Here is a 25,232-nt window from a genome sequence, read left to right on the forward strand (position 1 = left end):
CCGTATAAATCCCTGGTGTTGTTTACGTATCGCTCCCTCTGTGTATGGACTCCTAACGTCTGTGTGACCCGGTTAACGTCCGAGTGGGTCCACATGAGGTATCACAAACACAGAGTGAGTGGGTTGCCATGAGGTATGATCCTCAGATAGAGACGTCACTGACGGTACGGTGTCTCTACGCGTCCCGCTGGATGAGGCTCTGACTGGCCTGATTCTCCTTCACCGCGGCCTGAGGTCACTTCCTGTGTGTCCATTAAGGACTACACTCACCGTGTGTGTGTGTTAGTGTTAGTGTGTGTGTGTGTGTGTGTGTGTGTGTGTGTGTGTGTGTGAATGTATACGTGTGTCAGTGTGTATTTCTTTGTGTGTGTGTGTGCAATCATGTGTGTATTTCAATGTGTGTGCGTGTTTGTGTGTGTGTGTATTTCTATGTGTGTGTGTATTTCTATGTGCGCATGTTTTCCTAAGCATGCTAGATTTCATGCGTGCGTGCATGAACATGTGTGTTCACGTGCGTGCGTGCGTGCGTGTGTGCACACATGCATCAAGTTGCTGCCTTCAATAGACTGAACTTCAATAGATGGATGCCTGCCATCAATCCATCACTACCTGCTCCCCCTTCTTACTTTAGTTCTCAAGTAATCAATACATTAATGTACTGAACATGTGCTTAATAAACCTTTAAACCTCACCCGGTAGTCTCTTTATGTATTTAGTGAAAGTACTCAGGTTAATGTACTGAAGATGTGCTTAATAAACCTTTAAACCTCACCCGTCAGCGATACACAACACGACTTACCTCATTTAAGCGACCTTGGGTACTATAAAAGGAGCCATATAAATGATTATTATCATTAATTAATTCACCACAATGTATTCTGCGAGGTCAACGTTAAGTACCTGTGCGGTCACTTTTCATTCTTAAAGCGGTTACACACAGCGTGGATCGCCTCCCCCAGTGGTTGGTGATATAAATAACTCTGAGCACGACGCTGTGATCTCTGCCTCGCTGCTACAGGGGGGGGGGGGGGGGTTTGATGACAACAATAGCATAACAACATGTGTGCGTGTGTGTGTGTGTGTGTGCGTGCGTGTGTGTGATAATGTGTGTGTCTAAGAGAAAGACTATGGGTGTGTGTGTGTGTGTGTGTCTAAGAGAAAGAGATTGTGTGTGTATGCGTGCAAATGTGTGTGTCAGAGAGAAAGTCTGTGTGTGTGTGCTGGTGTGTGTGTGTGCGTGCGTGCGTGCGTGCGTGCGTGTGTCTAAGAGAAAGACTATGGGTGTGTGTCTAACAGAAAGACATTGTGTGTGTATGCGTGCTAATGTGTGTGTCAGAGAGAAAGCCTGTGTGTGTGTGTGTGTGTGTGTTTGTGTGTCTAAGAGAAAGACGAAGAAAATATATTTCTTTCAGTTTGTTGCTGATGAGAAAGCCTGTGTGTGTGTGTGTGTGTGTGTGTGTGTGTGTGTGTGTGTGTGTGTGTGTGTGTGTGTGCGTGCGTGTGCGTGTGTGTGTGTGTGTGTGTGTGTGTGTGTGTGTGTGTGTGTGTGTGTGTGTGTGTGTGTGTGTGTGTGTGTGTGTGTGTGTGGTTGTAAGATAAAGAGTTTTTGTGTGCGAGTGTGTGTGTCGCAGAGAAAGAATGTATGTTAGTGTTTGTGTGTGAGCAGCACCCTGATCCTGTATGTAAGTCTGCGCTGCTTGTTTCTTTGATGCAACACATTAATAAATGTAGCAGAGGCTGAGAATAGCGCTGTGGTTCTATCCAGAGCTTACTGCTACTGCTGCTCTTATCTGACACACTTACTGGGACCACAGCCGCGCTGGGAATTAACATGAGCTGCACTGGGGTGCATCTTTTGGTTTGTAACACAACACTGTACCACAACGCTGTATGTGTAACACAACACTGTACCACAACACTGTACCACAAAGCTGTATGTGTAACACAACGCTGTACCCCAAAGCTGTATGTGTAACAAAACACTGTACCACAACGCTGTATGTGTAACACAACACTGTACCACAAAGCTGTATGTGTTACACAACGCTGTACCAGAACACTGTATGTGTAACACAACGCTGTACCACAACACTGTATGTGTAATAGGGATGGGCATTCGATTAAGTTGTCTTAGTCGATCGTCGGGAGAATTAACGATCAATCGGTCGATTAATCGTTAATATTCTACATTAAAATAAAAAATAAAAATTATATTAAAAGTGAAATAAATACAAATGCAGAGTGTTTTCCTCATTGGGATCTTTATTATTAGATGAACAACTCAGTTAAACCAGATCCGTTCAATAGTAATGCGCTACTCTGCTCTAAGCAACGGAGCATGCAGCTCGAAGCCGGTGCTCATAAACATAACTAAAAATAAACACAACCCTAGTTTCTTCCCAAAATAATAACAATAATAATATCAAAAAAACAATCATGTTATAACTTAACGAACCAGTCTACGGATTTTTACGGAAACACCCGCTCTGAGGGGACCGACATTGCCGTGATGCACAAATACCTCCGTGCTAACTTGGCAAGGCGTGGGAACAACTTTCCACAATCCAGGGGCTCAGAAAGTTCTTTATTTCTGCTTCGATGCTAACCTCGCCTTGAGTAATAGGCCTATAGTGCTCCCCAAGAAGTCATTTTTTAAATCGTAATGGTCCCACACCGGACTTCGCCGTGGTCTCGTCTGCTTCATGATTACATCGCCGTGTTCCAATATCCATACTATCGGTACTTACTAGTCTAAGTTTGAATACGTAGGCCGTTCCGATTCAGATCAGGCGAAAATAAGTGTACTGAAAACGGTGTGTGGCGATGTACACTTTTCGTACTCAAGGGCAGCCATCCTAGCTACGTAGCGGAAGAGGGCGGAGCCAGGCTGAGCCAAAGTCGGCGCATTTTCCACATAGCCTGCATTAATAGTCATTTTGTAGTTTTTATAGTTTTTATAGCTTTTTATAGCTGCTAGGCGTAAAGAGTTCACCGTTCAAAGCGGGATGTTTATTGCGGGGGAGGAGCCGCAAATTTAAATATTGCCCCCGTGTGGTAAAATGTTTAATTGCACACTGCATTAGTTTAAAGGGGACATATTATACTACCAGGTGTGAGTGTGATTAGCCATTACAAGCCGTTTTGAAAATGTGCAGCTTCTGACATCACAGGTGGGCGTGTCCACCTAGATGTATGACGGATAGATAAGCAACGTTTGCTACAGTCCACTGGGTAGGCTGGTAGACTGATCTCTCCAGCACACATCTAGGTGGACACGCCCACCTGTGATGTCAGAAGCTGCACATTTTCAAAACGGCTTGTAATGGCTAATCACAGTCAAACCTGGTGGTATAATATGTCCCCTTTAATCGATGAAAAATGTACGTAATCGACAAAATTCTTAACGATCAATTAGTCGATCGTCGATTAATCATGCCCATCCCTAATGTGTAACACAACACTGTACCACAACGCTGTATGTGTAACACAACACTGTACCACAACGCTGTATGTGTAACACAACAATGTACCACAACACTGTATGTTGTGGCGTCCCGCCCCTTAAACCTCGGTCCGGACGGACCCGAGGTTTCATCCTGGACGGCAAATACTACCATCACCCACCAGCCGGCGACGGAGAGCACCCGTTGAACCCCAATCAGCGAGATGGGAGACACCTGGCTGGACAGCCAGGAAGACACTATAAAAGAAACTCGGGAGCAGACAAGGGGGGAGAAGGAAGCGCTTGGGTCCCCGAGCGACTAGATGCTCATGGAGGCCCTAGAGACAGCGATTGTGTTATTTGGAGAAGATGAATGCAATAAATGCAGAGTGCGGCTTAAACCTTGTTAACGTGTGATTCATACCTGGAACCCGGCACATTGGGGAGCGGGTTACCACAAAGTGTAACACAACACTGTACCACAAAGCTGTACGTGTAACACAACAATGTACCACAAAGCTGTATGTGTAACACAACACTGTACCACAAAGCTGTACGTGTAACACAACAATGTACCACAACGCTGTACCACAAATCTTTATGTGTAACACAACACTGTACATGTAACGCAACAATGTACCACAAAGCTGTACCACAAAGCTGCACGTGTAACACAACGCTGTATGTGTAACAACACTGTACCAAAAAGCTGTATATGCAACAAAACAATGTATGTGTTACACAACGCTGTACCACAAAGCTGTATATGTAAGGTACAGGTGTACACGTTAGACAAGGTGGTTACTTAGTGCTACTAAGTGGTATAAGAGGGATACTAACTGAAACCAGGGTCTGCCTATTAGCTGGAGTACTAAAATACCAAAGCACCACTTGGCGTCACTCAGTGGTGAATAAGTGGTTGCTCGGGTACTACTTTATGTTCTCCAACTGCACTAAGTTCCAGCCCCCCAGGGCAGCGATTTTAAGGCTCACTTGGTTCCACGTCGACGCAACGCAACGCAACGACCACGCAGACACTTCGCCGGGGTCGCAAACCTGTTCTGGTTCTGCGTTTGGTTTTAATGAGCAGACCAATCACAGCCCTTGCTGCTGCGCCGCCGTGACAGAAGGTTACCATTTTTGGGAGGCGCACGTCCGCCCCTGGTGGTGGTCGCAAGGACATAAGGGGGCATTGTGTTAACGTGGAACCATAACTGAGCCTTTAGAAACAATTCCACCCCCATCCCTCCAACACTCTCCCCCTTCTCCCCCCCCCCCCCCCGGTGAGAGACAGAGAGCCGGCCGACCGCATCACTCAGCCTCTTTCTGCTCTGACAACACGCCCACGCCCCCCCCCCCTCCACACTCCACCTGAGGCCCGCGGACACGCCCCCTCACTGTGTCATCAGCTGAATGTCAGGAGGTGGGCGTCACCACCCATCCCCCCACAGCACTCTGCTCCTGATGGCTGAACTCTGAGAGCTGGTCCATTAGATGAATCAGTGGTGAAATGTGGAGTGCACACTGATGCACCCCTCTTACGCACTTATTGTGTTTTGTACGTCCTGACACTTAATGTACACACTAATTGTATGTTGTATGTCCTGGTACTTAATGTACACACTTATTGTGTGTTTGTATGTCCTGGCACTTAATGTACATACTTATTGTATGTTGTACGTCCTGGGACTTAAAAACAGTACTTAGCGTGGTGTAGCATCTTACCCTAGCTATCTTTGTTGTATACGGAGAATGGGTTAACCTAGTGATGGTCAGTGCTTGGCACTTGGTTCTATGAACATCCTTACTGTACCAACAAAGATATATTGTTGTTTCTCTTTCTCCTGACAAATGTAGTTATTGTAAGGCGCTTTGGATAAAAGCGTCTGATAAACGTCCTGAATGTAAATGTAAATGTATGAAATGTACATTTATTTTAAGACATCTGTTCTTCTGCTTTAACATGAAGTGATCAAAATGGCTTCTGACCCCCTTCTTCACATTAATGCATCATTAACATACAGTACATCATATCGTATATTTAGGTTGGTGTCTTCGTTAATCTCCTCTGCATCCTCCACCCGTATGCATTCCAAGCATTTTAAACGCTTACATAACAGACGTTCACACCAAATAACCAGCAGAATACATCAAATGTTCAAACGTGAAAATATGAAAGCTTTTAAAATAACGCCTGATTGAATCACTTGATATACCATACTTATTTTGGTTAATTAAAAAACAAAGACATCGAACTCTTTCCTTTAATTAGTCGAACAGTTCATCTTAACATTTGTCAATGTTCGCTCCAGAATCCATGAAATGTGTTTTGCAAGTAATGTGAAAGCTTTTAAACATAACTCCTGGTTACAGTACCATCCAGAGACAGTACTTCATAGCCACTGGCCCTTCTGCCTGCTGATTGCTTCACTCCAGCACATGTTCTCAGTGTGTAAGGAGCACTTGGACTGTGGTCGTTGAACATGTCAAAGAACTGTGGGCGAACCAGTGACCTGTTGCTCTGCTCGTCAATGATCGCATACAGTTTCACGGCTTTTTATCTGTGGCCGGCTGGAAACACTTTGACGAGGCATATCTTGGAGCAGGAGCGGTCTGTGAGTTCCCCACCACAGACTTTCGTGCATTTGTTGGTGACCTGAGACTGTGGTGAAGCTCCATCCCCCTCCCCGCCGTGCTCAGAAGCAGGGTCAGCCTCAGGCCAGGGTGCGGGTCCAGGGTGAAGCGCTGTGTTGTGCCTGTCGCTCTCTTCTGCCCTCCAACGAAGGCGGTCGCTTCTCTCTCTGCTCTCTGCTCCCTCCCGGCCTTTATCTCTCCTGCCTCTGCTCTTTGTCTCTGTCCTGTGCTGTCTCTTCTAAATCTGTCAGAGCTTCTCTCTGCATTTCTATCCGACACCTAAATCATGGATCCGATTGGCTGGTCTCTCAACGCTATTGATCAAATTTTCTCGACGAGAAAACTGGGCAAAGGAGAGCCTGCCTGCCCTGACGGAACATTCACAGCGGGGTACACGATGGACTCCTGGAAGAAGTGGAGGCCTTTGTGTCTCGCCATACTTTCCGTCGAGGATGTTGAAGACGTCTACATAATTGGGATTATGATAACAGGATTCCTGCTGTTTGGAGTTTGCGGGCTCCTGTTCTATTGCAAAGCTAGGAAGGCGATGGCAGCATGTTCGGCTATTGAGAAGCTGCCCGTCATTGTCGGATTGTACCGGGCTGCCGACACACAGACTCATGCGATGTGCGAACAAAATCGCAAGTTGGATACCATTCTGGTGAAGTTGGATCGGGCTTTAACGGGCCACCGAAATTCGGCTTTTTTTGGAATCTGGAATTTGGAATACTGCAGAGAGTATCAGAGAGACTTAAGCCTGGCGGAAATTGCAGAGTCGGCCTGACCCAAAGCAATCGTTATCTTTATTCGGCTCCCCCACTTCGGCCTTGGAAGGCTGATATCTCTCCACTCCCCTGGTTGTTATGCAGACAGATGCTCGGCCCCCCCCCGTCCCACCCCCTATCCTCCTCCTCCCGTGAACTTTGTCTCTGGATCACAACTCTTCCTGGTCGTCTCCACGGCAACGGTCGTGTCCTCGTCACCAGCATCAAACGGGAGAGAGACACTTTTGAGTCTGGGTGGAGATGGAGTCCTTGGGCTCACACACACACATACACACAAGACACATAACATAACCCCCTGGACTCGCCGCCTTCTGGACTCCCTCCCCCTCTCTGTCCCTCGTTACAGTACAGTATGCCGTGAGTGATGCGACGCGCCCGCTGGCTGCGACCTCCCCCGGGGTCTGAGCTGGCACACCTCCCCTCCCCGACACCCTTCCCCCCTCCCACATGTGTTTGTGATGTTTTTGATATGTTGCTTATGTGCTGAGGTGTTTTTTGCTAATCCCTACACTGTGCCCCCCTTGGAGGAGCATAGTTTGGGAATTAACTTTTCTTTTTTTTCCTCGTTTACCCTCTTGTTTACCTTTTCTTATCTAACGAGGGAGCGCATGCGCCCCGACAGTCTCTCCATCCTGTCTCCCCACACTGTCTTGTATGTTTCTTGGATGAGATGTAACTGGTAATAATCTCACTGCTCCGGCAATGACAATAAAGTATTCATTCATTCATTCATTCATTCATTCATTCATTCAAAACACTGGACATTGAGTTGGCAGTTCTTTGCTATGTGAGATGAGGAAGAGAGACATTTAAAGCACACATTGTTTTCTCTGAGGAACGTTTTGCGCTCGTCAATGGGCTTCTCTCTGAATGCCCAGCATTTACAGAGAGGGTGTGGCTTTTTATGCAACAGACACAGTTTGTCGCCGTCGTCGTATCTTGTTGGAGGCTCACCCGTGTCAGATGTGGCTCTGGATGACAGCTCTGTCTTGTGGACGGACACTTCCCGCTGTCTGTTCGGCTTCCACGCTGTCTTCTCTGTTCTGGGGGCCATGTCTGTGTAGCCGATGAGGCTGAAGCTTGGGTCATTTGCAATGCGAGCCTGCTGGCTTACAAAATCGACGAAGACGCCAAAGGGACGATAGCTCACCTGGTTTTGACGCTTGTAGGGTGCACCAGCGATCACCCACTTGTCCCGGAGACGAGACGGGAGTTTCTGTACAATTGGGTTGACGCCTCTCGCCGTGTCAAGGAAAGCTAGGCCTGGTAAGTCTTCTTCAGCTTTAGCAGCCTGCAGTTCCTTCAGTAGATCACCTAGCTTTGTCAGCTTAGGTCCATCTTGGTTCATTATTTCTGGAAAGCTGTCAATGCGTTTGAACAGAGCATTTTCTATTGCTTCAGCTGAGCCATATGTTAGCTCGAGCCTTTCCCATGCCATGGCCAGTCCTGCTTCTGGCCGAAGCAGGACTGGACTCCTTCCCGAGCCACTTTAGTAGAAGATCCATCTCCTCGCTCGGTTCCAGGTTTAAGCCGCTGATGGCGGTCAATAAGGAACACTTCCATGCTCTGTAGCTTTGGGGTTTGTCATTGAAGTGAAGCAAACCTGTAGCCACAAGCTCACGGCGGGCACCTGACAAAGTCATTTATGTGTGAACTGACGTCATTGGAGTCTGGCGGTATGGCGTGGCATGCGGGAGAAGGCCGGGTGTTGTGATTTTGTGGTTTGAAGTGGTGTGCAGGAGTAGCATGCTCACCGCTGGACTTGATTTGAGGTAGACGAACGTCTCCAGGCAACCTGTTGAATGGCTCGTGGCTGTCCTCGTATTCGCTGATGTAAGGCGGCTGTGAGACGATGTGCCACACACACACACACACACACACACACACACACACGGACACATACACACTCACACACACACACACACACACACACACACACACACACACACACACACACACACACACACACACACACACACACACACACACACACACACACACACACACACACACACACTTTAATTCTGAATCCCTTTCTTCAAGTTGAACAAGCAAATACTGCTGTGAGCGTTGTGAGGCTTCTAAAGGAACAGAGTCTATGTTCAGGTCACAACTATGTCTCTCAGTCTTTACATCAGCAGCAGCTTCAAATGTCTCTGCTTCAGCAATGGCAGCTGCAGCCTCTTTTTTATGTTTGAGCATTTGTAAAGACAATTCCAACTTAGCTTGTTGTAGCCTCAGATTAGCTTCCTCTTCAGCATAGGATAGGCGTGCCTTTGCTGCTTCGGCTCTTGCTGGGTCTGCTGCAGACCCCGCTGATGATGAACTTGATCTCTGCCCTGTGTGGGTTCTTGTGTGTTGCTTTATTACCATGCAAACTCTCCTCTGTTGCCCTTGCCTGTAGAGAATTCTCTTTCGAGCCCACTAGATGCGTAATACGAAGTCATGTCGGTTGGCTTCCAACTTGTTCTGCTTTATCTTGCTTGCTCTATAGCCGTTGTTTCACTGTGCCGTCCTCGGTATGTCTACTAATACCCTGAGGGCCAGCTAAACTCTTTCCCAAAACACTTAGACTCTGCAGACGTATTTCTCACTTACACAGGTTTATTGGAAGCACATGGGAAAAGGTGAATCTGCAACACACAAATAAAAAGGCAGAGAAATCAGAAATTCCATTTGTACTCATCTTAAACAAATAAGCAAGAATATTTACGTAAACAACATTATTTTTGGTCATTACAAACACAATTAGCGTCGTCAAATGTGTGACCTAACATGGTATTCGTGTAGCCGTAATAAATTTGAACTAACTTTATATGAAAACTACCTTGCACCACTGTCAAAGTAGTGATGAATACTTTAAATTTAAATCAAATGCAAAGAATACATACAACGATGCTATGTAAAGCACAAGATGTTGACAGATTCAATTAAATTGTTCTGGATTAAACAGATTTTAATGAACCGCTGAACCAGCTAGACGCGACAGAGGAAATGCATATGCCTGGAACACATTATAATTCTGTAATGCTGACTAAATGTAAAGCATGTATTCTTTACCTGTAACATTAAACTTCTTACTCATAACAAAACATCTATACTGTACAAAATTATACGTTGTACAGATTATACGCTAAAGGCTTGTTTTGAGTTGAGGTTTCAGGAAACGTGATCACATGAGAGTGTTAAAGGCACCCCAATAGATGAGAGGGTGAGAGTTCCCCCAATAGATGAGAGGGTGAGAGTTCCCCAATAGATGAGAGTGTGAGAGTTCCCCCAATAAATGAGAGGGTGAGAGTTCCCCCAATAGATGAGAGGGTGAGAGTTCCCCCAATAGATGAGAGGGTGAGAGTTCCCCAATAGATGAGAGTGTGAGAGTTCCCCCAATAAATGAGAGGGTGAGAGTTCCCCCAATAGATGAGAGGGTGAGAGTTCCCCCAATAGATGAGAGGGAGAGAGTTCCCCAATAGATGAGAGGGTGAGAGTTCCCCAATAGATCAGAGGGTGAGAGATCCCCCAATAGATGAGAGGGTGAGAGTTCCCCCAATAGATGAGAGGGTGAGAGTTCCCCCAAAAGATGAGAGGGTGAGAGTTCCCCAATAGATGAGAGGACGAGAGTTCCCCAATAGATGAGAGGGTGATAGTTCCCCAATAGATGAGAGGGTGATAGTTCCCCCAATAGATGAGAGGGTGAGAGTTCCCCTAATAGATGAGAGGGTGAGAGTTCCCAAATATATGAGAGGGTGAGAGTTCCCCAATGGATGAGAGGGTTAGGTGTAGAGTGACCCAGATATAAGGTGGGCTTGTAGTTGAATGGAATGTTGGCAACGTATTTCCAAGAGGAAATTAAGCCGTCAGTGATTAAGCTGTTTCCCTTTGATTTACATTCAGGGTGTTTAGCAGACGCTTTTATCCAAAGCGACTTACAATAAGTCTGTTTGTAAGAAGAAAGAGAAACAACAATATATCTCTGTGTCGGTACAGTAAGGAGGTTCATAGAACCAAGTGCCAAGCACTAACCATCACTAGGTTAACCCATTCCCCGTGTACAACACAGATAGCTAGGATAAGGTGCTACACCATGCTAAGTACTGTTTTAAAGTGCCAGGACGTAAAACATACTATAAATGCGTACATTATGTGCTAGGATGTACAAAAATACAATAAGTATGGCTATGCAGAGTCTAGAGAGAGAGTTAGGTTGAGGGATACCCGAGTATAATACTGTGTGGGACGCTGGCAAAATATTCCCCAGAGGGAATTAAGCTGTCAATGATTAAGCCGTTTCACTTTGATCCCTTCAGAGGACTGGATGGTAGTGAGCCACCGACCCAGGAGGGGTAATATGGGTCCATCGAACCGGTCTGGACCAGAGTCAGGGTTCATCAGACCGGTTTGGACCAGAGTCAGGGTTCATCAGACCGGTCTGGACCGGTCTAGGGTTTATGTGGGTCCATGAGACCGGACTGGAGTGGGTTCAGGAAGGCCGGTTCTCCAACATGTTCTACAGAGGGAATCCGTGTGACCAGTAGACTGAGGAAACGCATGAAACAAACCTGATCTGAGCCGGAGTTTGACAGAGCTGCAGACGGTAGGTCCTAATGAGGAAGACTCTGCACAGTGGAGCTGTGTGGAAAGGTCTCACTGGGAGGAGGAGAAGCTTGGCCAGGCCAGAGAGTTCATCTTCATCCAGATGGAGATGAAGGACTAAGTTGAAGTTATAGATCGAAAGTGGAATCATTTGAAACATGATCTCTGGCCATGTTTTCAGCTCTTGTGCAATCAACCTGTCCCTCAGGTAAAGATAGAGGACACATTCTTCTCAGAGGTGATACGTTTGACTGATAAACGATGGTGACTCTCAGAAAGGAAACGATACAACAGAACAGCAGATATAATGACAAGACTCCCCGTTTAGCTAATCACAAACCACTTGGAGACCAACTTAAAGCCAAAGAGCGCGGATTGTTTTTAAGTCTAATTCTCTCTCTCTCTCTCTCTCTCTCTCTCTCTCTCTCTCTCTCTCTCTCTCTCTCTCTCTCTCTCTCTCTCTCTCTCCTCCCTATATCTACCCCCCCCTTCCCCCCCAGGCTCCTCCATCAACCAGACCAACACCCCCTTCACCCCCACTCTGTGCAATGGCTCCTCCTCCTCCTCCTCCTCCAACGACTCCTCCTCCTCCGTCTACTGCTCCACCCTGGACGGCGCCGCCGCCGCCGGGGCCGGCAGCCCCTACAAGGCCGTGGAGATGTTCTTCATCGCCGTGGTGACCGGCTCCCTCAGCTTCGTCACGGTGACGGGCAACATCCTGGTGATGCTGTCCATCAAGGTCAACCGCCACCTGCAGACGGTGAACAACTACTTCCTATTCTCGCTGGCGTGCGCCGACCTCATCATCGGGGCGTTCAGCATGAACCTGTACACGGTGTACATGGTGGCGGGCTACTGGCCCCTGGGGCCCGTGGTGTGCGACCTGTGGCTGGCCCTGGACTACGTGGTGAGCAATGCCTCCGTCATGAACCTGCTCATCATCAGCTTCGACCGCTACTTCTGCGTCACCAAGCCGCTCAGCTACCCGTCACGCCGGACCACCAAGATGGCCGGGCTGATGATCGCGGCGGCCTGGATACTCAGCTTCGTGCTCTGGGCGCCCGCCATCCTGTTTTGGCAGTTTATCGTCGGCGAGAGGACGGTACCGTCCGGAGAGTGTTACATACAGGTACCGTTCAGTATATTAACAACGTACAGAAAGGTATATAATGTATCACGCTCAGTAAGAGTTCATCATGGGCGAGAAGACCGTGCCCTCTGGAGAGTGTTACATACAGGTAACAACGTATATCAACAACGTACATTAAGCTATATAAATGTATATTAGTGTATCACTGTCAGTATGAGGTCATCGTGGGGGAGAGGACCCTTTATTAATGTATCTAGGTCAGTACTGTTTAAACTGTTATATATATAGGTATATTAATGTATCACGGTCAGTATGAGTTCATCGTGGGGAAGAGGACGGTGCCCTCTGGAGAGTGTTATAATAATAATAATAATAATAATACATTTAATTTAGAGGCGCCTTTCAAGACACCCAAGGTCACCTTACAGAGCATATAGTCATCATAAATCGTTTAAAAAAAATATATAATAAAAAAAAAAATAAACATAATAAATAAAAAGTAAATAAAACAAAAACAAGACAAAACAAAACAAACAAACAATCACGTTAGACGTTGTGTGCGAGTTTGAACAGGTGAGTTTTGAGTTGTGACTTGAAGGTTGTAAGGGTGTCTGACTGTTTTATGTGTGGGGGGAGGGAGTTCCAGAGCCTGGGTGCTGAACAGCTGAATGACCGGGCACCCATTGTAGTGAGTCGTGATGTGGGGATACATAGTAGTCCAGCAGAGGTTGAGCGGAGGGAGCGGGAGGGAGTGTATTCTTGGAGGAGGTCGCAGAGGTAACTGGGGGCTAGGTTGTGGAGAGCTTTGTAGGTGAGGAGTAGGGTTTTGTATTGGATGCGGTAGTGTACTGGGAGCCAGTGAAGTTGGATGAGGACAGGGGTGATGTGGTCAGATGATTTGGTCCGGGTGATGATCCGGGCGGCTGAGTTCTGAATGATCTGCAGTTTGTTGATGAGTTTGGTGGGGAGTCCGGTGAGGAGGGCGTTGCAGTAGTCTAAGCGTGATGTGACAAATGAGTGAACTAGGATTTCAGTGCTGGATTGGGTCAGTGATGGGCGGAGTCTGGCGATGTTGCGGAGGTGGAAGAATGCAGTCCGGGTGATGTTGTGAATATGGGGTGCGAATGAGAGGGTGTTGTCCAGGATGACGCCGAGGCTCTTGACTTTGGAGGAGAAGGGTACTGGGAATCCATCGATGATTATGAGTGGAGCTGGGGTGTGTTGTGATTTAGTGAGGGTGGATTTGGATCCGATGAGCAGGGCCTCGGTCTTGTTTCCATTGAGTTTCAGGAAGTTCCTGCTCAACCAGCTCCGGATCTCTTCCAGGCACGTGATGAGGGAGGTGGGGGGGATGGCAGCGGTGGGTTTGGTGGAGATGTAGACCTGTGTGTCGTCAGCGTAGCAGTGAAAATGGACCCCATGGTGACGGAGGAGTGTGCCCAGCGGGAGGAGGTAAGTGGTGAACAGGAGTGGACCCAAGACTGACCCCTGGGGGACACCCAGTGAGACACCTGAACACCCAGACTTGTGGTTGCTTAGTTGAACAAATTGTTGACGGCCGGTGAGGTAGGATGTAAACCAGGAGAGTGCAGCACCAGTGATCCCAATGCCAGCCAGGCGGTCCAGGAGCAGAGGGTGGGAGATGGTGTCGAATGCTGCGCTGAGATCGAGGAGGATGAGAATGGTGAGTAATCCAGAGTCGGCTGCAAGGAGGAGGTCGTTGGTGATTTTGACTAGGGCTGTTTCAGTGCTGTGTTTTGGACGGAAGCCAGATTGGAACGGTTCGTGGAGATTGTTTGTGTCAAGGTGGGACTGTAGTTGTGCGGCAACCACCCTTTCAAGTGTTTTGGAGATGAAAGGGAGATTGGAGATGGGCCGGTAATGGTTAAGGTCAGTTGGGTCAGCAACAGGTTTTTTCAGGATGGGAGTGATGGCAGCCAGCTTGAGAGTGGGGGGTACAGTACCAGTAGTGAGGGAGGAGTTAATTATGTTGGTGATCATGGGGGAGATGGACGGAAGACATGGGAGGAAGACAAGGAAGACAAGGGAGGTGGGAAGAGGATCGAGCTGACAGGTGGTGGTTTTGGCTTTGCGGATGAGTTCTGAAACGGTCTGTTCTGTTACTGGGGTGAAGTCAGAGAGGGAGCTGATGAGAGGTTGGCCAGAGGTGATCATCCAGGGTGGGTCATCAGAGGGGGTGCGAGATGAGGCCAGTTGTTGGTGAATGGTGTTGATTTTAGAGCTGAAGAAGTCCAGGAACGCAGTGCATTGGGTGGTGGAAATGTCTGGAGGGAGGGTTTTAGGAGGCTGAAGTAAGTGGCTGACTGTTGAGAAGAGGACTCTGCTGTTGCCTGTACCAGTGTTGATGAGGTTGGAGTTGTATGAGGTTTTGGCAGTGGTGAGGGCATTCTTGTAGTGATGGAGGTGGTCCGAATACATTTGGCGGTGAACAGTGAGTTGAGTCTTATTGTAGAGTCGCTCCAGTCGACGACCAGTGGCTTTGAGCTGGCGCAGATGAGGAGTGAACCAGGGAGCAGTGTGGGTGAATGAGACTGAGCGGGTTTTCAGGGGGGCCAGGGTGGTGAGGGAAGAGGAGAGGCAGTTATTGTAGTGAGTCACCAGGTCAGTCAGGGAGGAAGCTGGGGGAGGGTTGGGGTAGGAGCTGATCAGGGTGGAGAGGTATGTGGTGTTGATAAGTTTGATGTTTCTGAAGGAGATGGTCCGTTGTTCCTTGGTTTTGTGTAGTTGGGTATGAATGTCAAAAAGTACAGCTTTGTGGTCGGAGATGGGGAAATCAATGACATCAAGGTTAGTGGGAGTGATGTCAGTGCAGCAGATTAAATCCAGAATGTGACCTTTGTTATGGGTTGGGAGGTTGACACGTTGTGTGATGCCAAGACAGTCCAGAAGTGATGTGAAGTCATTAGCAAAAGTACAGGATGGGTTGTCAATGTGGATGTTGAAATCACCAAGGAGGATAACAGTGGGGGACATTGCACACACAGATGTAAGTAGTGATGAGAATTCATTGAGGAAAACGGCAGAGGGTTTTGGTGGTCTGTAAATGGTGACAATGATAGTGGGTTTGGGGCCTTAGAGTTTTACAGCTAGACATTCAAAGGAGGAGTGATGGGGGACTGTGACAGTGGTGACTTTGATGTTATCACGATGGAGGAGAGCGAGGCCACCCCCCCTCCCATTAACCCGGGGTTTACTAATAAAAGAAAATCCTGGTGGGACAGCCTCATGGTTGTTGCCAGGTCTCAGTGAGGCAGAGAATGTCTAGGCTCTGGTCAACAATAAAGTCATTTATCAAAAGGGCCTTATTACTGAGGGATCTGGTGTTCAGCAGACAGAGTTTCAGACAGGTGAGTGGAGTGTAGCAGGTTGCTTTGAGCAGAGGGGACAGTACACTGTGATTGACGGGACTGACCGTACGGGCTGTGCGAGGAGGGGGGCGGGGCCCAGTGGACCAGAAGGAGCGGATGTTTTTGTTGCTGGTGTGAGTGTACTGAAAATTCCGTCCAGAGCCTCGGTGGATGTATTTCGGTCGTTTGAGAATGTCGTGGTGGGATGCAAGCTGAGGTGGGGGGGTCCTTGAGAAGATCCGTAACATCTCCGTTACCGAGTAACGGAGCGGCAGAGATGCGCTCGTTTCGTGAGCGACAAACATAGCGCAATCCAGAGGAACAGGTTAAAAATCCACAGGTTGTGAAGTCGGAAGAAGCCAGCGGTAGATCCAGGCGATTATGGTGAAGCCACAGAGCCAGCACAGCGGAGGCAGAGGAGTGGAGCAAGCTGGTTGTAGCTACGCTGGAGACGGGGAAGCCAGTTGGACGGCGCCGGGGGTTAGCAGCAGTCTAGCCGGCCAGCAGGTGTCATCACCAACAGCTGCACGACTCCACGCACAAAACACAAAACAAAACACGCAGACGTTTGAAGTTCAGAAATAAATAAAGAAAACTGACGCACTTACTTAACTTAACTTTGTAGTCCGATCCTAGGTCCAGAAGGGTTTCAGACAGAAGGTGTTGAAAGTAAGCAAAAGAAAACTGATAAAAAGTTAAAAGACTAGTAAGAAAAGAAAAGAAAATCGCAAAAAAAATAAAATAAAAATAATTCAGAATGACGTTCCGGTGAGCAGCAGCAGCGTTCAAAAGTTAACAGCGTCCACCAACTGTACGACTCCACGTATAAAACACGTAAAAAAAGAAAACTGGCGCACTTACAATAGCGAAAAGTGACTATATATAACTAGTAAACTTAGCTAAACTACTAAAGACCAAAAAAAACAACAAAATGTTCAATGCAATCGTGAGAAATATTGAAAATACTGAATAAAAACAAGCCATACAGAGCGGCGTTAGACTCGCCAGCGTCCCCGTTACTAGGCAATAAAGGTAACCTTATACACAGGTTACCTTTATTAATGTATCTAGTTCAGTACTGTTTAAACTGTTATATATAAAGGTATATTAATGTATCACGGTCAGTATGAGGTCATTGTGGGGAAGAAGGCCGTGCCCTCCAGAGAGTGTTACACACACGTTACCTTTATTCATGTATCTAGGTCAGTACTGTTTAAACTGTTGTATACAGCTATATTAGTGTATCACAGTCAGTATGAGGTCATCGTGGGGAAGAGGAGAGTGTTACATACAGGTAACCTTTATTAATCTACTAGTGTACATTAATGTATCACGGTCAGTATGAGTTTATAGTGAGGGAGAGATATGTGCCGTCCAGGTAGTCTTTATTAATGTACATTAATGGAGGTATATTAACCACGCTTATTCACGTATATTAATGTAACACGTTTAGTATGAACTGTTTTAACAGTGAGGTCTGGAGAGTCATGTTAAGTTCAGCATGACTTATATACAGGTAACGTTAATCAATGTATCTTAATGTGTATTCATCTATATAAATGTATTACAATGTATATTATTGTATCACGTTCAATACTGTTTCAACAGTTATGCACAGGTAACGTATATTAACATATATCAATGGGTATTAATATATCAAGTTCAGTATGCATTAGAAAGTCCAATTTAGACTTTATCTTGCCATCTGTTAGCAAGAACTTGGTAAGCCAACGTTCAATATGTGTTGCATTTTTATTTGGACGCAACTTTAATTAATTAATGATTCCTAAAATGTGCTTTATGCGCCGGCTGGCAAGCAGACCAAAAGGATCCAACTATATTTATAAAGGTAAAAAAACAAACTAGTCTTTTAAAATCCATTCCTGAACATTGCTATTCATGGAGAGAGGAATTTGTGAGTCGCCTTTCTTTAAATCCATTTTCTGTATTTGATGAATTCATATGCAATTTAAAAGCAGTGCTAACAAAGCACAAAATATCTCTCATAACAGACAAAAGAAAACTTAAAAATTGACGTCTTTAGCCAAGCAAATTCTTGTTTCTGTAAGGTGTATTCATTCCTTATTATTGAGCGTTACTATAATGAACTGCTCCCATCTTTCACAAACTTTAGTCTCTAATAAAAATCTTTTAGAGCAGCCTTAAGATTGATTTGATGAAAAACAAACTCTCAGTGGCTGTGGTGTCTCTTTTCCTCCAATAAGAGGAGAGAGAGCCTGGGACGACCAATCAACAGACTCACCCAGTCAATCTCACCAATCACCGTCAATCCATTATTAACTGCCGGCAAAGAATACTCTTTAAACTGATCACCTTATCTCTCATATTAGCCTAGAGATGAAGCTAACACGTTATTAGCGATGGAGCTCACACGTTATTAGCGATGAAGCTAACACGATATTAGCGGTAAAGCTTACAAGTTATTAGTGATGGAGCTAACACGCTATTAGTGATGAAGCTAACACGTTATTAGCGGTAAAGCTTACAAGTTATTAGTGATGGAGCTAACATGCTATTAGTGATGGAGCTAACACGCTATTAGTGATGAAGCTAACACGCTATTAGCAGTGAACTATTATCAGTGGAAGACGCTGACCGAATGGAAAGACATCAGCTGAACATTCACCAAAGTTTGGTTCCTCATGGTTCTTGGTTCTCATTAGAACATGGTTCGACCTCATTAACATGTCATCCTCACTTCCTGTTTGTCTCTGCTCAGTTCCTGTCGAACCCGGCGGTGACATTCGGCACGGCGATCGCAGCCTTCTACCTGCCAGTCATCATCATGACCGTCCTGTACATCCACATCTCCCTGGCCTCCCGCAGCAGGGTGTCCAAACACAAGCCCGACAAGAAGGACAAGAAAGGCATCAAGTACGGACCGTTTACCTCCTTTACGCTAAGGTGGAGTCCATCTTGTGACGCAACGTGTTAAAGTGCTTTTCGGAGTTCCACAAACGGAACAGCATCAGAACCGACGTTAACAAAGAGAACTTAAAGTCTGAATGTAAAGTCTGAACGAAACAAGAAAATAAAGTCTTAAAGTAAAGAGGACGTTAAGAGAATGTTAAGTCTGAATGTAAAGTCTGAACGAAACAAGAACGTAAAGTCTTAACTGTAAAGAAAACATTGAGAGAACGTAAAGGCTGAATGTAAAGTCTGAACGAAACAAGAACAAAAAGTCTGAGTGTAAAGAGAATGTTAAGTCTGAACCTAACAACAACGGAAAGTCTAAAGGCCCATTCACACCCTACGGTAAATACGGATACGGACCGTTTCGTCCGGTCCCGGAGGTGTTTCGTCCGTCAATGGGTCCGTCGCCTCTGAGCTTACGAATCCGGAGTGCTCCGGGAGAAACGGAGCAATACCACCGGAAATCGAGGCGGCAGTATAGAGTCAGAAGTCAGACCATTCGCGAAAATAGATAATAGTAGTATAATATCTGATATGTATATATATTGTGTTTAACATTTTATACTTATATATTATACTATATACCTGGGGCCGTATTCACAAAGGATCTTAGGGCTAAAAGTAGGTCCTAACTGGCGAATTTAGGAGTAACTCCTAAAAATAATGGGCGTGTCACTCTTAAATGTAGGACTCCTAACTTTTTTCACTAAGAGCAATTCACAAAGTATTTTAAGACTAAAAGTAGCACCTAAGTCTAGGAGAGCTTAAAAGTCCTCAAGAGGACTCCTAACTCAGTAAGACCTATTCACAAAGAATCTTAAAATGCCTGCGAGACGAAATGTTAGGGTATTCAACTTATTGTGGAGTTAATGCGCGATGCAATAACATCCCCGACTAACAGGAATAATCCGATTAGTCCCGAAATAAAATGTTATAAAAATTATAAATTATAAAAAAAAAAATATAACTTATAAAAAATAAAAATAATTGCGCCATCAAAAGACGAGGACGTGTTCGTCAATAGGAAGAAAGTGCATTCCATCAACACGCAGGTTGTTTTTGATGCAAATTGATGCAAAATTTTAACATAGCCTACTGGATGTTGTTGCAAAGTGGCCTGGATCTTCAGCTACCCATGATTCGCGCATTTTAATGGTGAGCGGTCTGAGGCAGCTTTTTGAGATGTACCAGTTGGGTGTCACTTGCTGGGTGACAGTGACTATCCATGCAAGACGTGACTCTAGACACCCGTCCCTACCTCAATCCACAACCGGGAGCACAGTTAAAGTGTAACATGTAAGTGATTACGCAGATTACGCTTAGTCCTATGCGTAAAACACATCGTATTGGCTCTTTGCGAGCACACAAACATACACGAAATGTTGTGGAGAGAGGAATTGGGCAGATGAAACGTCGGTTTCATGTCCTCCACGGCGAAATACGCCTCACCCCAGAGAGGGCAAGCACAGTAATCACTGTATGTGCCATTCTACACAACCTCTGCAAGCGGAGGAACATTCCACAGCCAGACGATGATGATGATGATGATGATGATGATGATGATGATGATGATGATGATGATGGCGATCAACATTACAAGGAATTTGGCCGTGTGGAACCGAGTGGACAGGCATTTAGGGATCACTTTGAAAACACATTTTAGGTAAACACCTTGGCACAAATCAGTCAACACTTGGGTAGTTCGTAACATTTATTTTCTTTTAGATTTTAAGTATTTTTATTGTTTGCTTTCTCTCTCTCTTGAACGTGCAGGGTACAACGTCATTATCGTGGTCTGCACAAAATTGTCATCATGCGTGTATTCTGCTAACTGCACTATAACTACTTAATAGGAATTCATTTCTAGCCTAGGCTATTTCCTTGTTTTTCGGTGATTCAGTGGGCTCGTCTGAACAACCAATCACCGAACTGACCGCTTCTAAACTCGTGCACGAGAATTGACGTAATCCATAGCAACGGCGCGTCACTCTAAGTTCACTCTTTGTGATTTATCCTTAGTAAGAGTAGGTCTCAGCGGCTTTGTGAATAACTTTTAAGAAAAAACTCCTACGTAAAATGTTTTAGCGCGAGTTAGGAGCACTCCTAGCGGTAAGATAAAATGCTTTGTGAATACGGCCCCTGACTTTTATTTTATTGTTCCCCTGCTTTGGCAATGAGTTGTAACTATGGCGACACATTAGTGCCATAATTCACTAATGTGATAAAAGATGCATTTGGGCGTATTATATTATTCCACACGCGTAGATATTAACTGTGAGCGTGCAAAAGACCTCTGCGCGCGCGCAAATTACCTCTGCGTGCGCAAAACAGCCTCTCGCGTGCGCAAATTACCTCAGCGCGCGCAAAACAGCCTCTCGCGCGTAACAGCCTCTCGCAAAAGATGTTTTTACGCTCGCTCGAATTTAATTTTGGCACTATGGGGGAGGGAACCAAGGCAGGGCGGGCTTTCCTCTGATTGGCCGTTTCTGAAGCGCGATATTTGATTGACAGCCCTCCTCAGCCTTCCTCTCATTCAATTCTGAATTGGCTGAAACGATAGTTACGTATTGTAACTCTAGATTCTATGAGTATAGGAACAGCCTTTTAAGGCTATTGCTATTGGGTTATCCCTAGGCGTGAGCCGTAGCACTGAAAAATGTGTAATCCCCGACCACCAACAGCATGGGCCTCAATTACGTCCGCGTGCGGCGTGCCTCAACGACGTCCGCATTTCGCAGATATAGTCGGGCGCCGGCGGACGTTCTGCTCCCAATAAACAGCTTTTCTTCTGCTATTTAAAGGACAATGAGGCCGACACTTAAAAGGCTGCGCCTATACTCATAGAATCTGGAGTTAAAATACGTAACTATCGTTTCAGCCATTTACTGAATAATTCAGAATTGAATGAGAGGAGGGCTGTCAATCAAATATCGCGCTTCAGAAACGGCCAATCATAGGAAAGCCCGCCCTGCCTTGGTTCCCTCCCCCATAGTGCCACAATTAAATTCGAGCGAGCGTAAAAACAACCTTTGCGAGAGGCTGTTACGCGCGAGAGGCTGTTACGCGCGAGGGGCTGTTTTGCGCGCGCTGAGGTAATTTGCGCGCGCGAGAGGCTGTTTTGCGCGTGCAGAGGTAATTTGCACGCATGCAGAGATCATTTGCGCGCTCGCAGTTAACATCTCCACGCGTGGAATAATATAATACGGCCGAATGCATCTTTTATCACATTAGTGAATTATGTCACTAATGTGTCGCCATATGTAACTGGTCATTTAACAACATTTTAGGAGATAATCTGCGGGTTGGTGCGGGGTGTCACATGCCACCGCACACTTTTTGCATTTTTCTTTGCAGATTTCGGGTGACACAAAGCAAAATCATCTCTACAGATGTCATGTTTGCGATTGTCGATGCCTTTAATTTGTGAAATAACAGTCACTGCCCTCTAGAGGATTTATTGCGTAACATCCATAACAACGCTGAAACCAGACGGAGGTATGAAGGGTAGTCCCGGAGGCAACGTTTGGGGCGGACGGACGAATTTCGTCCGGATCCGGAGGTATGAATCGGCCTTTAAAGTAAAGAGAGCATTAAGAGAACGTCAAGTCTGAAGGAAACAAGAATGTGAAGTCTGAGTGTAAAGAGAACTTAAAGGCTGAACGTCAAGTCTAAACGTGAAGAAAACGTAAAGGCTGGATCTCAGCAGATGCAACTTATTCTCCCTATCACAAACCAAGTCAGAGTAGGCCACCACCATGTGGATATGTTCTGATCATTTATAACCACACATTTAAACTTTCACTCAATTAACTTTCACTCAATTCCCCAGAACCCCGAGTCTGTTGAAGAGTCACCTGTTGAAGCAGAACAACAACAACGACGCCACTCCCCAACCCAGCCCCCTGCCCATCAACAAACCCGGCCTGGAGCCCGACTCCACCGGGGTTGCAGAGGAGCTGAAGAACGGCAAGATCGAGGAACCGAACCCAGCGGAACCAGCTCCACCGTTAGCCCAGCCAAGCCCCGCCCCTACACAGGTGAGGTACACCTCCAGCCCAGCCTCGCCCCTACACAGGTGAGGTACACCTCTAGTCCAGCCCCGCCCCCACACAGGTGAGGTACACCTCTACCCCAGCCCCCACACAGGTGAGGTAAACCTCTAGCCCAGCCCTCACACAGGTGAGTAGAGCTGGGACGACTAGTCGACGTAGTCGACTTCAAAAATTCGTCGCCATGAATAATTTGCGTCGACGCGTCGCCTCCCCCCCCCCCCCCCCCCCCACTCTCACTCCAGTCGTGGCGGTAAATATGCACCAGAACGCTAGTCGCCAATCGTTTAAATTCATAACAATGGCGGCGGCAAGCAGTAGCAGGAGCACAGAGGCTGGTGGTATAAAACTCGGCCTAAAGCCGAGCTCCGAGGGTTTGTTTACCAGCGTTGCTATGGTGACCGGTCTTGCGTGTTCCAACGGTTTATTAGGTATCTAATAAGCTGTCTAATCACTTCATTCACTACTTCTTCCGTGGTCATTACAATATTATGAATAGACTTTGTCGGGTTCGGATTTTATACTCAGGTGAAAAGAGAACTTTTGTCATGTTATGTAGTTCTAGTCTAGCTGTTGACTGTCGAAATTCCACGATCTTTCAACAAGTTCTAAGTAGTAAACACACACTACAAGTTGACAATTTAAATTACATAAATCCTTTTCGAAGTTGGGTCTCTGAGGTGGCAGTGCATTATTTTTCAGTTTGCACAATGAGAGAGGGAGGAAGGAGTAGAACAGTATTTTTATATTTGGTATATTCCTCCTGATTGACTTATTTTGTTCATTTGTTAGATACTACATATGGCATCAAAATGCACTATTTTGCAGTTTGCACAATTTAAGTGCCATGTTTGCACAATGGTATTGCACAAAAAAGTGGCATGTTAAAGAAATGTTTGATAAATGTTGATATTTTAACAACAAATGTTTTGATATCCATATTGTGTGAAAAGTTACATTGATGAAGTAATGTGAAATAATCGGTAACCGAAAAAATAATCGTTAGATTAATCGTAAAATTAGTCGTTAGATTAGTCGACTAATCGAAAAAATAATCGCTCGATTAATCGTTTGAAAAATAATCGTTTGGGACAGCTCTACAGGTGAGATACACCCCTAACCCAACCCTGCCCCCACACAGGTGAGCTCCACCCTAACCCCGCCCCAAACCAGGTGAGCTCCACCCTAACCCAACCCCGCACAGGTGAGCGCCACCCTAACCCCGCCCCCACACAGGTGAGCGCCACCCTAACCCCGCCCCCACACAGGTGAGCCCACCCTAACGCCGCCCCCCCACAGGTGAGCTCCACCCTAACCCTGCCCCCACACAGGTGAGCTCCACCCTAACCCAGCCCCCACACAGGTGAGCTCCACCCTAACCCAGCCCCCACACAGATGAGCTCCACCCTAACCCAACCCCCACACAGATGAGCTCCACCCTAACCCGACCCCCACACAGTTGAGCTCCACCCTAACCCAACCCTGCCCCCACACAGGTGAGCTCCACCCTAACCCAACCCCGCCCCCACACAGGTGATCTCCACCCTAACCCACCAACACCTTAACGGCAGCCCTGCCTAGCCCAGGTGACCTCCACCCTAACCACCACCCTAACCCGTCGGTTGTATATCGTCTGTACTCCGAGTCAATTCTATCTTCTGACCCCACGAGGGGAAGTTTGGTTACAGCCAGGTATTAGAAACAGATTCAATCCATCATGAATACAACATGAAAGACAACGAACCAGACAGGATACAGGATACAGCCGTACGGTACGGTAAACTGTACCGTCTGGAGAAGGAGAACAAAGACAAAAGACGCATATGCCTGATTGCAGAACGGCTGAGTGCAATCATGTGGCAGATCCTCCCCCCTGATTGGAGCGTAAACAAAAGACTCTGTGGATTGATTCGACCTCTGAGGTGGAACGCTATCGTCTCTCAGAAGGTAGAAGGTAAAACAGACCCCCATCTCTTCTGCTCTGGCTCAGCTAAATGCAACGCAGGCTACTTAAAGACCAGGGGAAATGGCAAAGGCAGTAAAGGAACAAACGCTGGGGACTCTCTGAGGCCGGCCGATATGTGTACAGATGTCCTTGGTAAACAGCCTGTCCTCAGTGATTTGGTCCCCAGTTGACGCTGAAAACTGGGTTAGAAAAATAAATAATACAAATAATCAAATAGATTATTAGTTAGTTTACGTAAATGCTGAACTTGGTAATGCTGTAAATCCTTGGTGTTAGTGGTTGTATAATTGCAATAGTTGTATGATCCGTAACAAGTCAAAGGTACTGGTTTATACAGACTCCTGGTTGGAGACCAAACATGTTCACCCACAGTA

The 25,232-nt window shown here is 46.3% G+C and overlaps 1 protein-coding gene across 1 annotated transcript in view; it reads left to right on the top strand.

Annotated features, from left to right (window-relative positions):
• LOC132460667 (muscarinic acetylcholine receptor M4-like) overlaps positions 1 to 25,232 on the top strand; it is a 48,257-nt gene that overhangs the window by 14,089 nt on the left and 8,936 nt on the right. The window contains exons 2-4 of the mRNA XM_060055497.1: positions 11,952 to 12,580; positions 18,650 to 18,804; positions 22,673 to 22,880. Coding sequence (XP_059911480.1) covers positions 11,952 to 12,580; positions 18,650 to 18,804; positions 22,673 to 22,880 — 992 coding nt within the window. The remainder of the gene's footprint in view (positions 1 to 11,951; positions 12,581 to 18,649; positions 18,805 to 22,672; positions 22,881 to 25,232) is intronic.

Source organism: Gadus macrocephalus, chromosome 7, assembly GCF_031168955.1.
Source record: "Gadus macrocephalus chromosome 7, ASM3116895v1".
In the NCBI taxonomy this organism is placed as follows: Eukaryota; Metazoa; Chordata; class Actinopteri; order Gadiformes; family Gadidae; genus Gadus; species Gadus macrocephalus.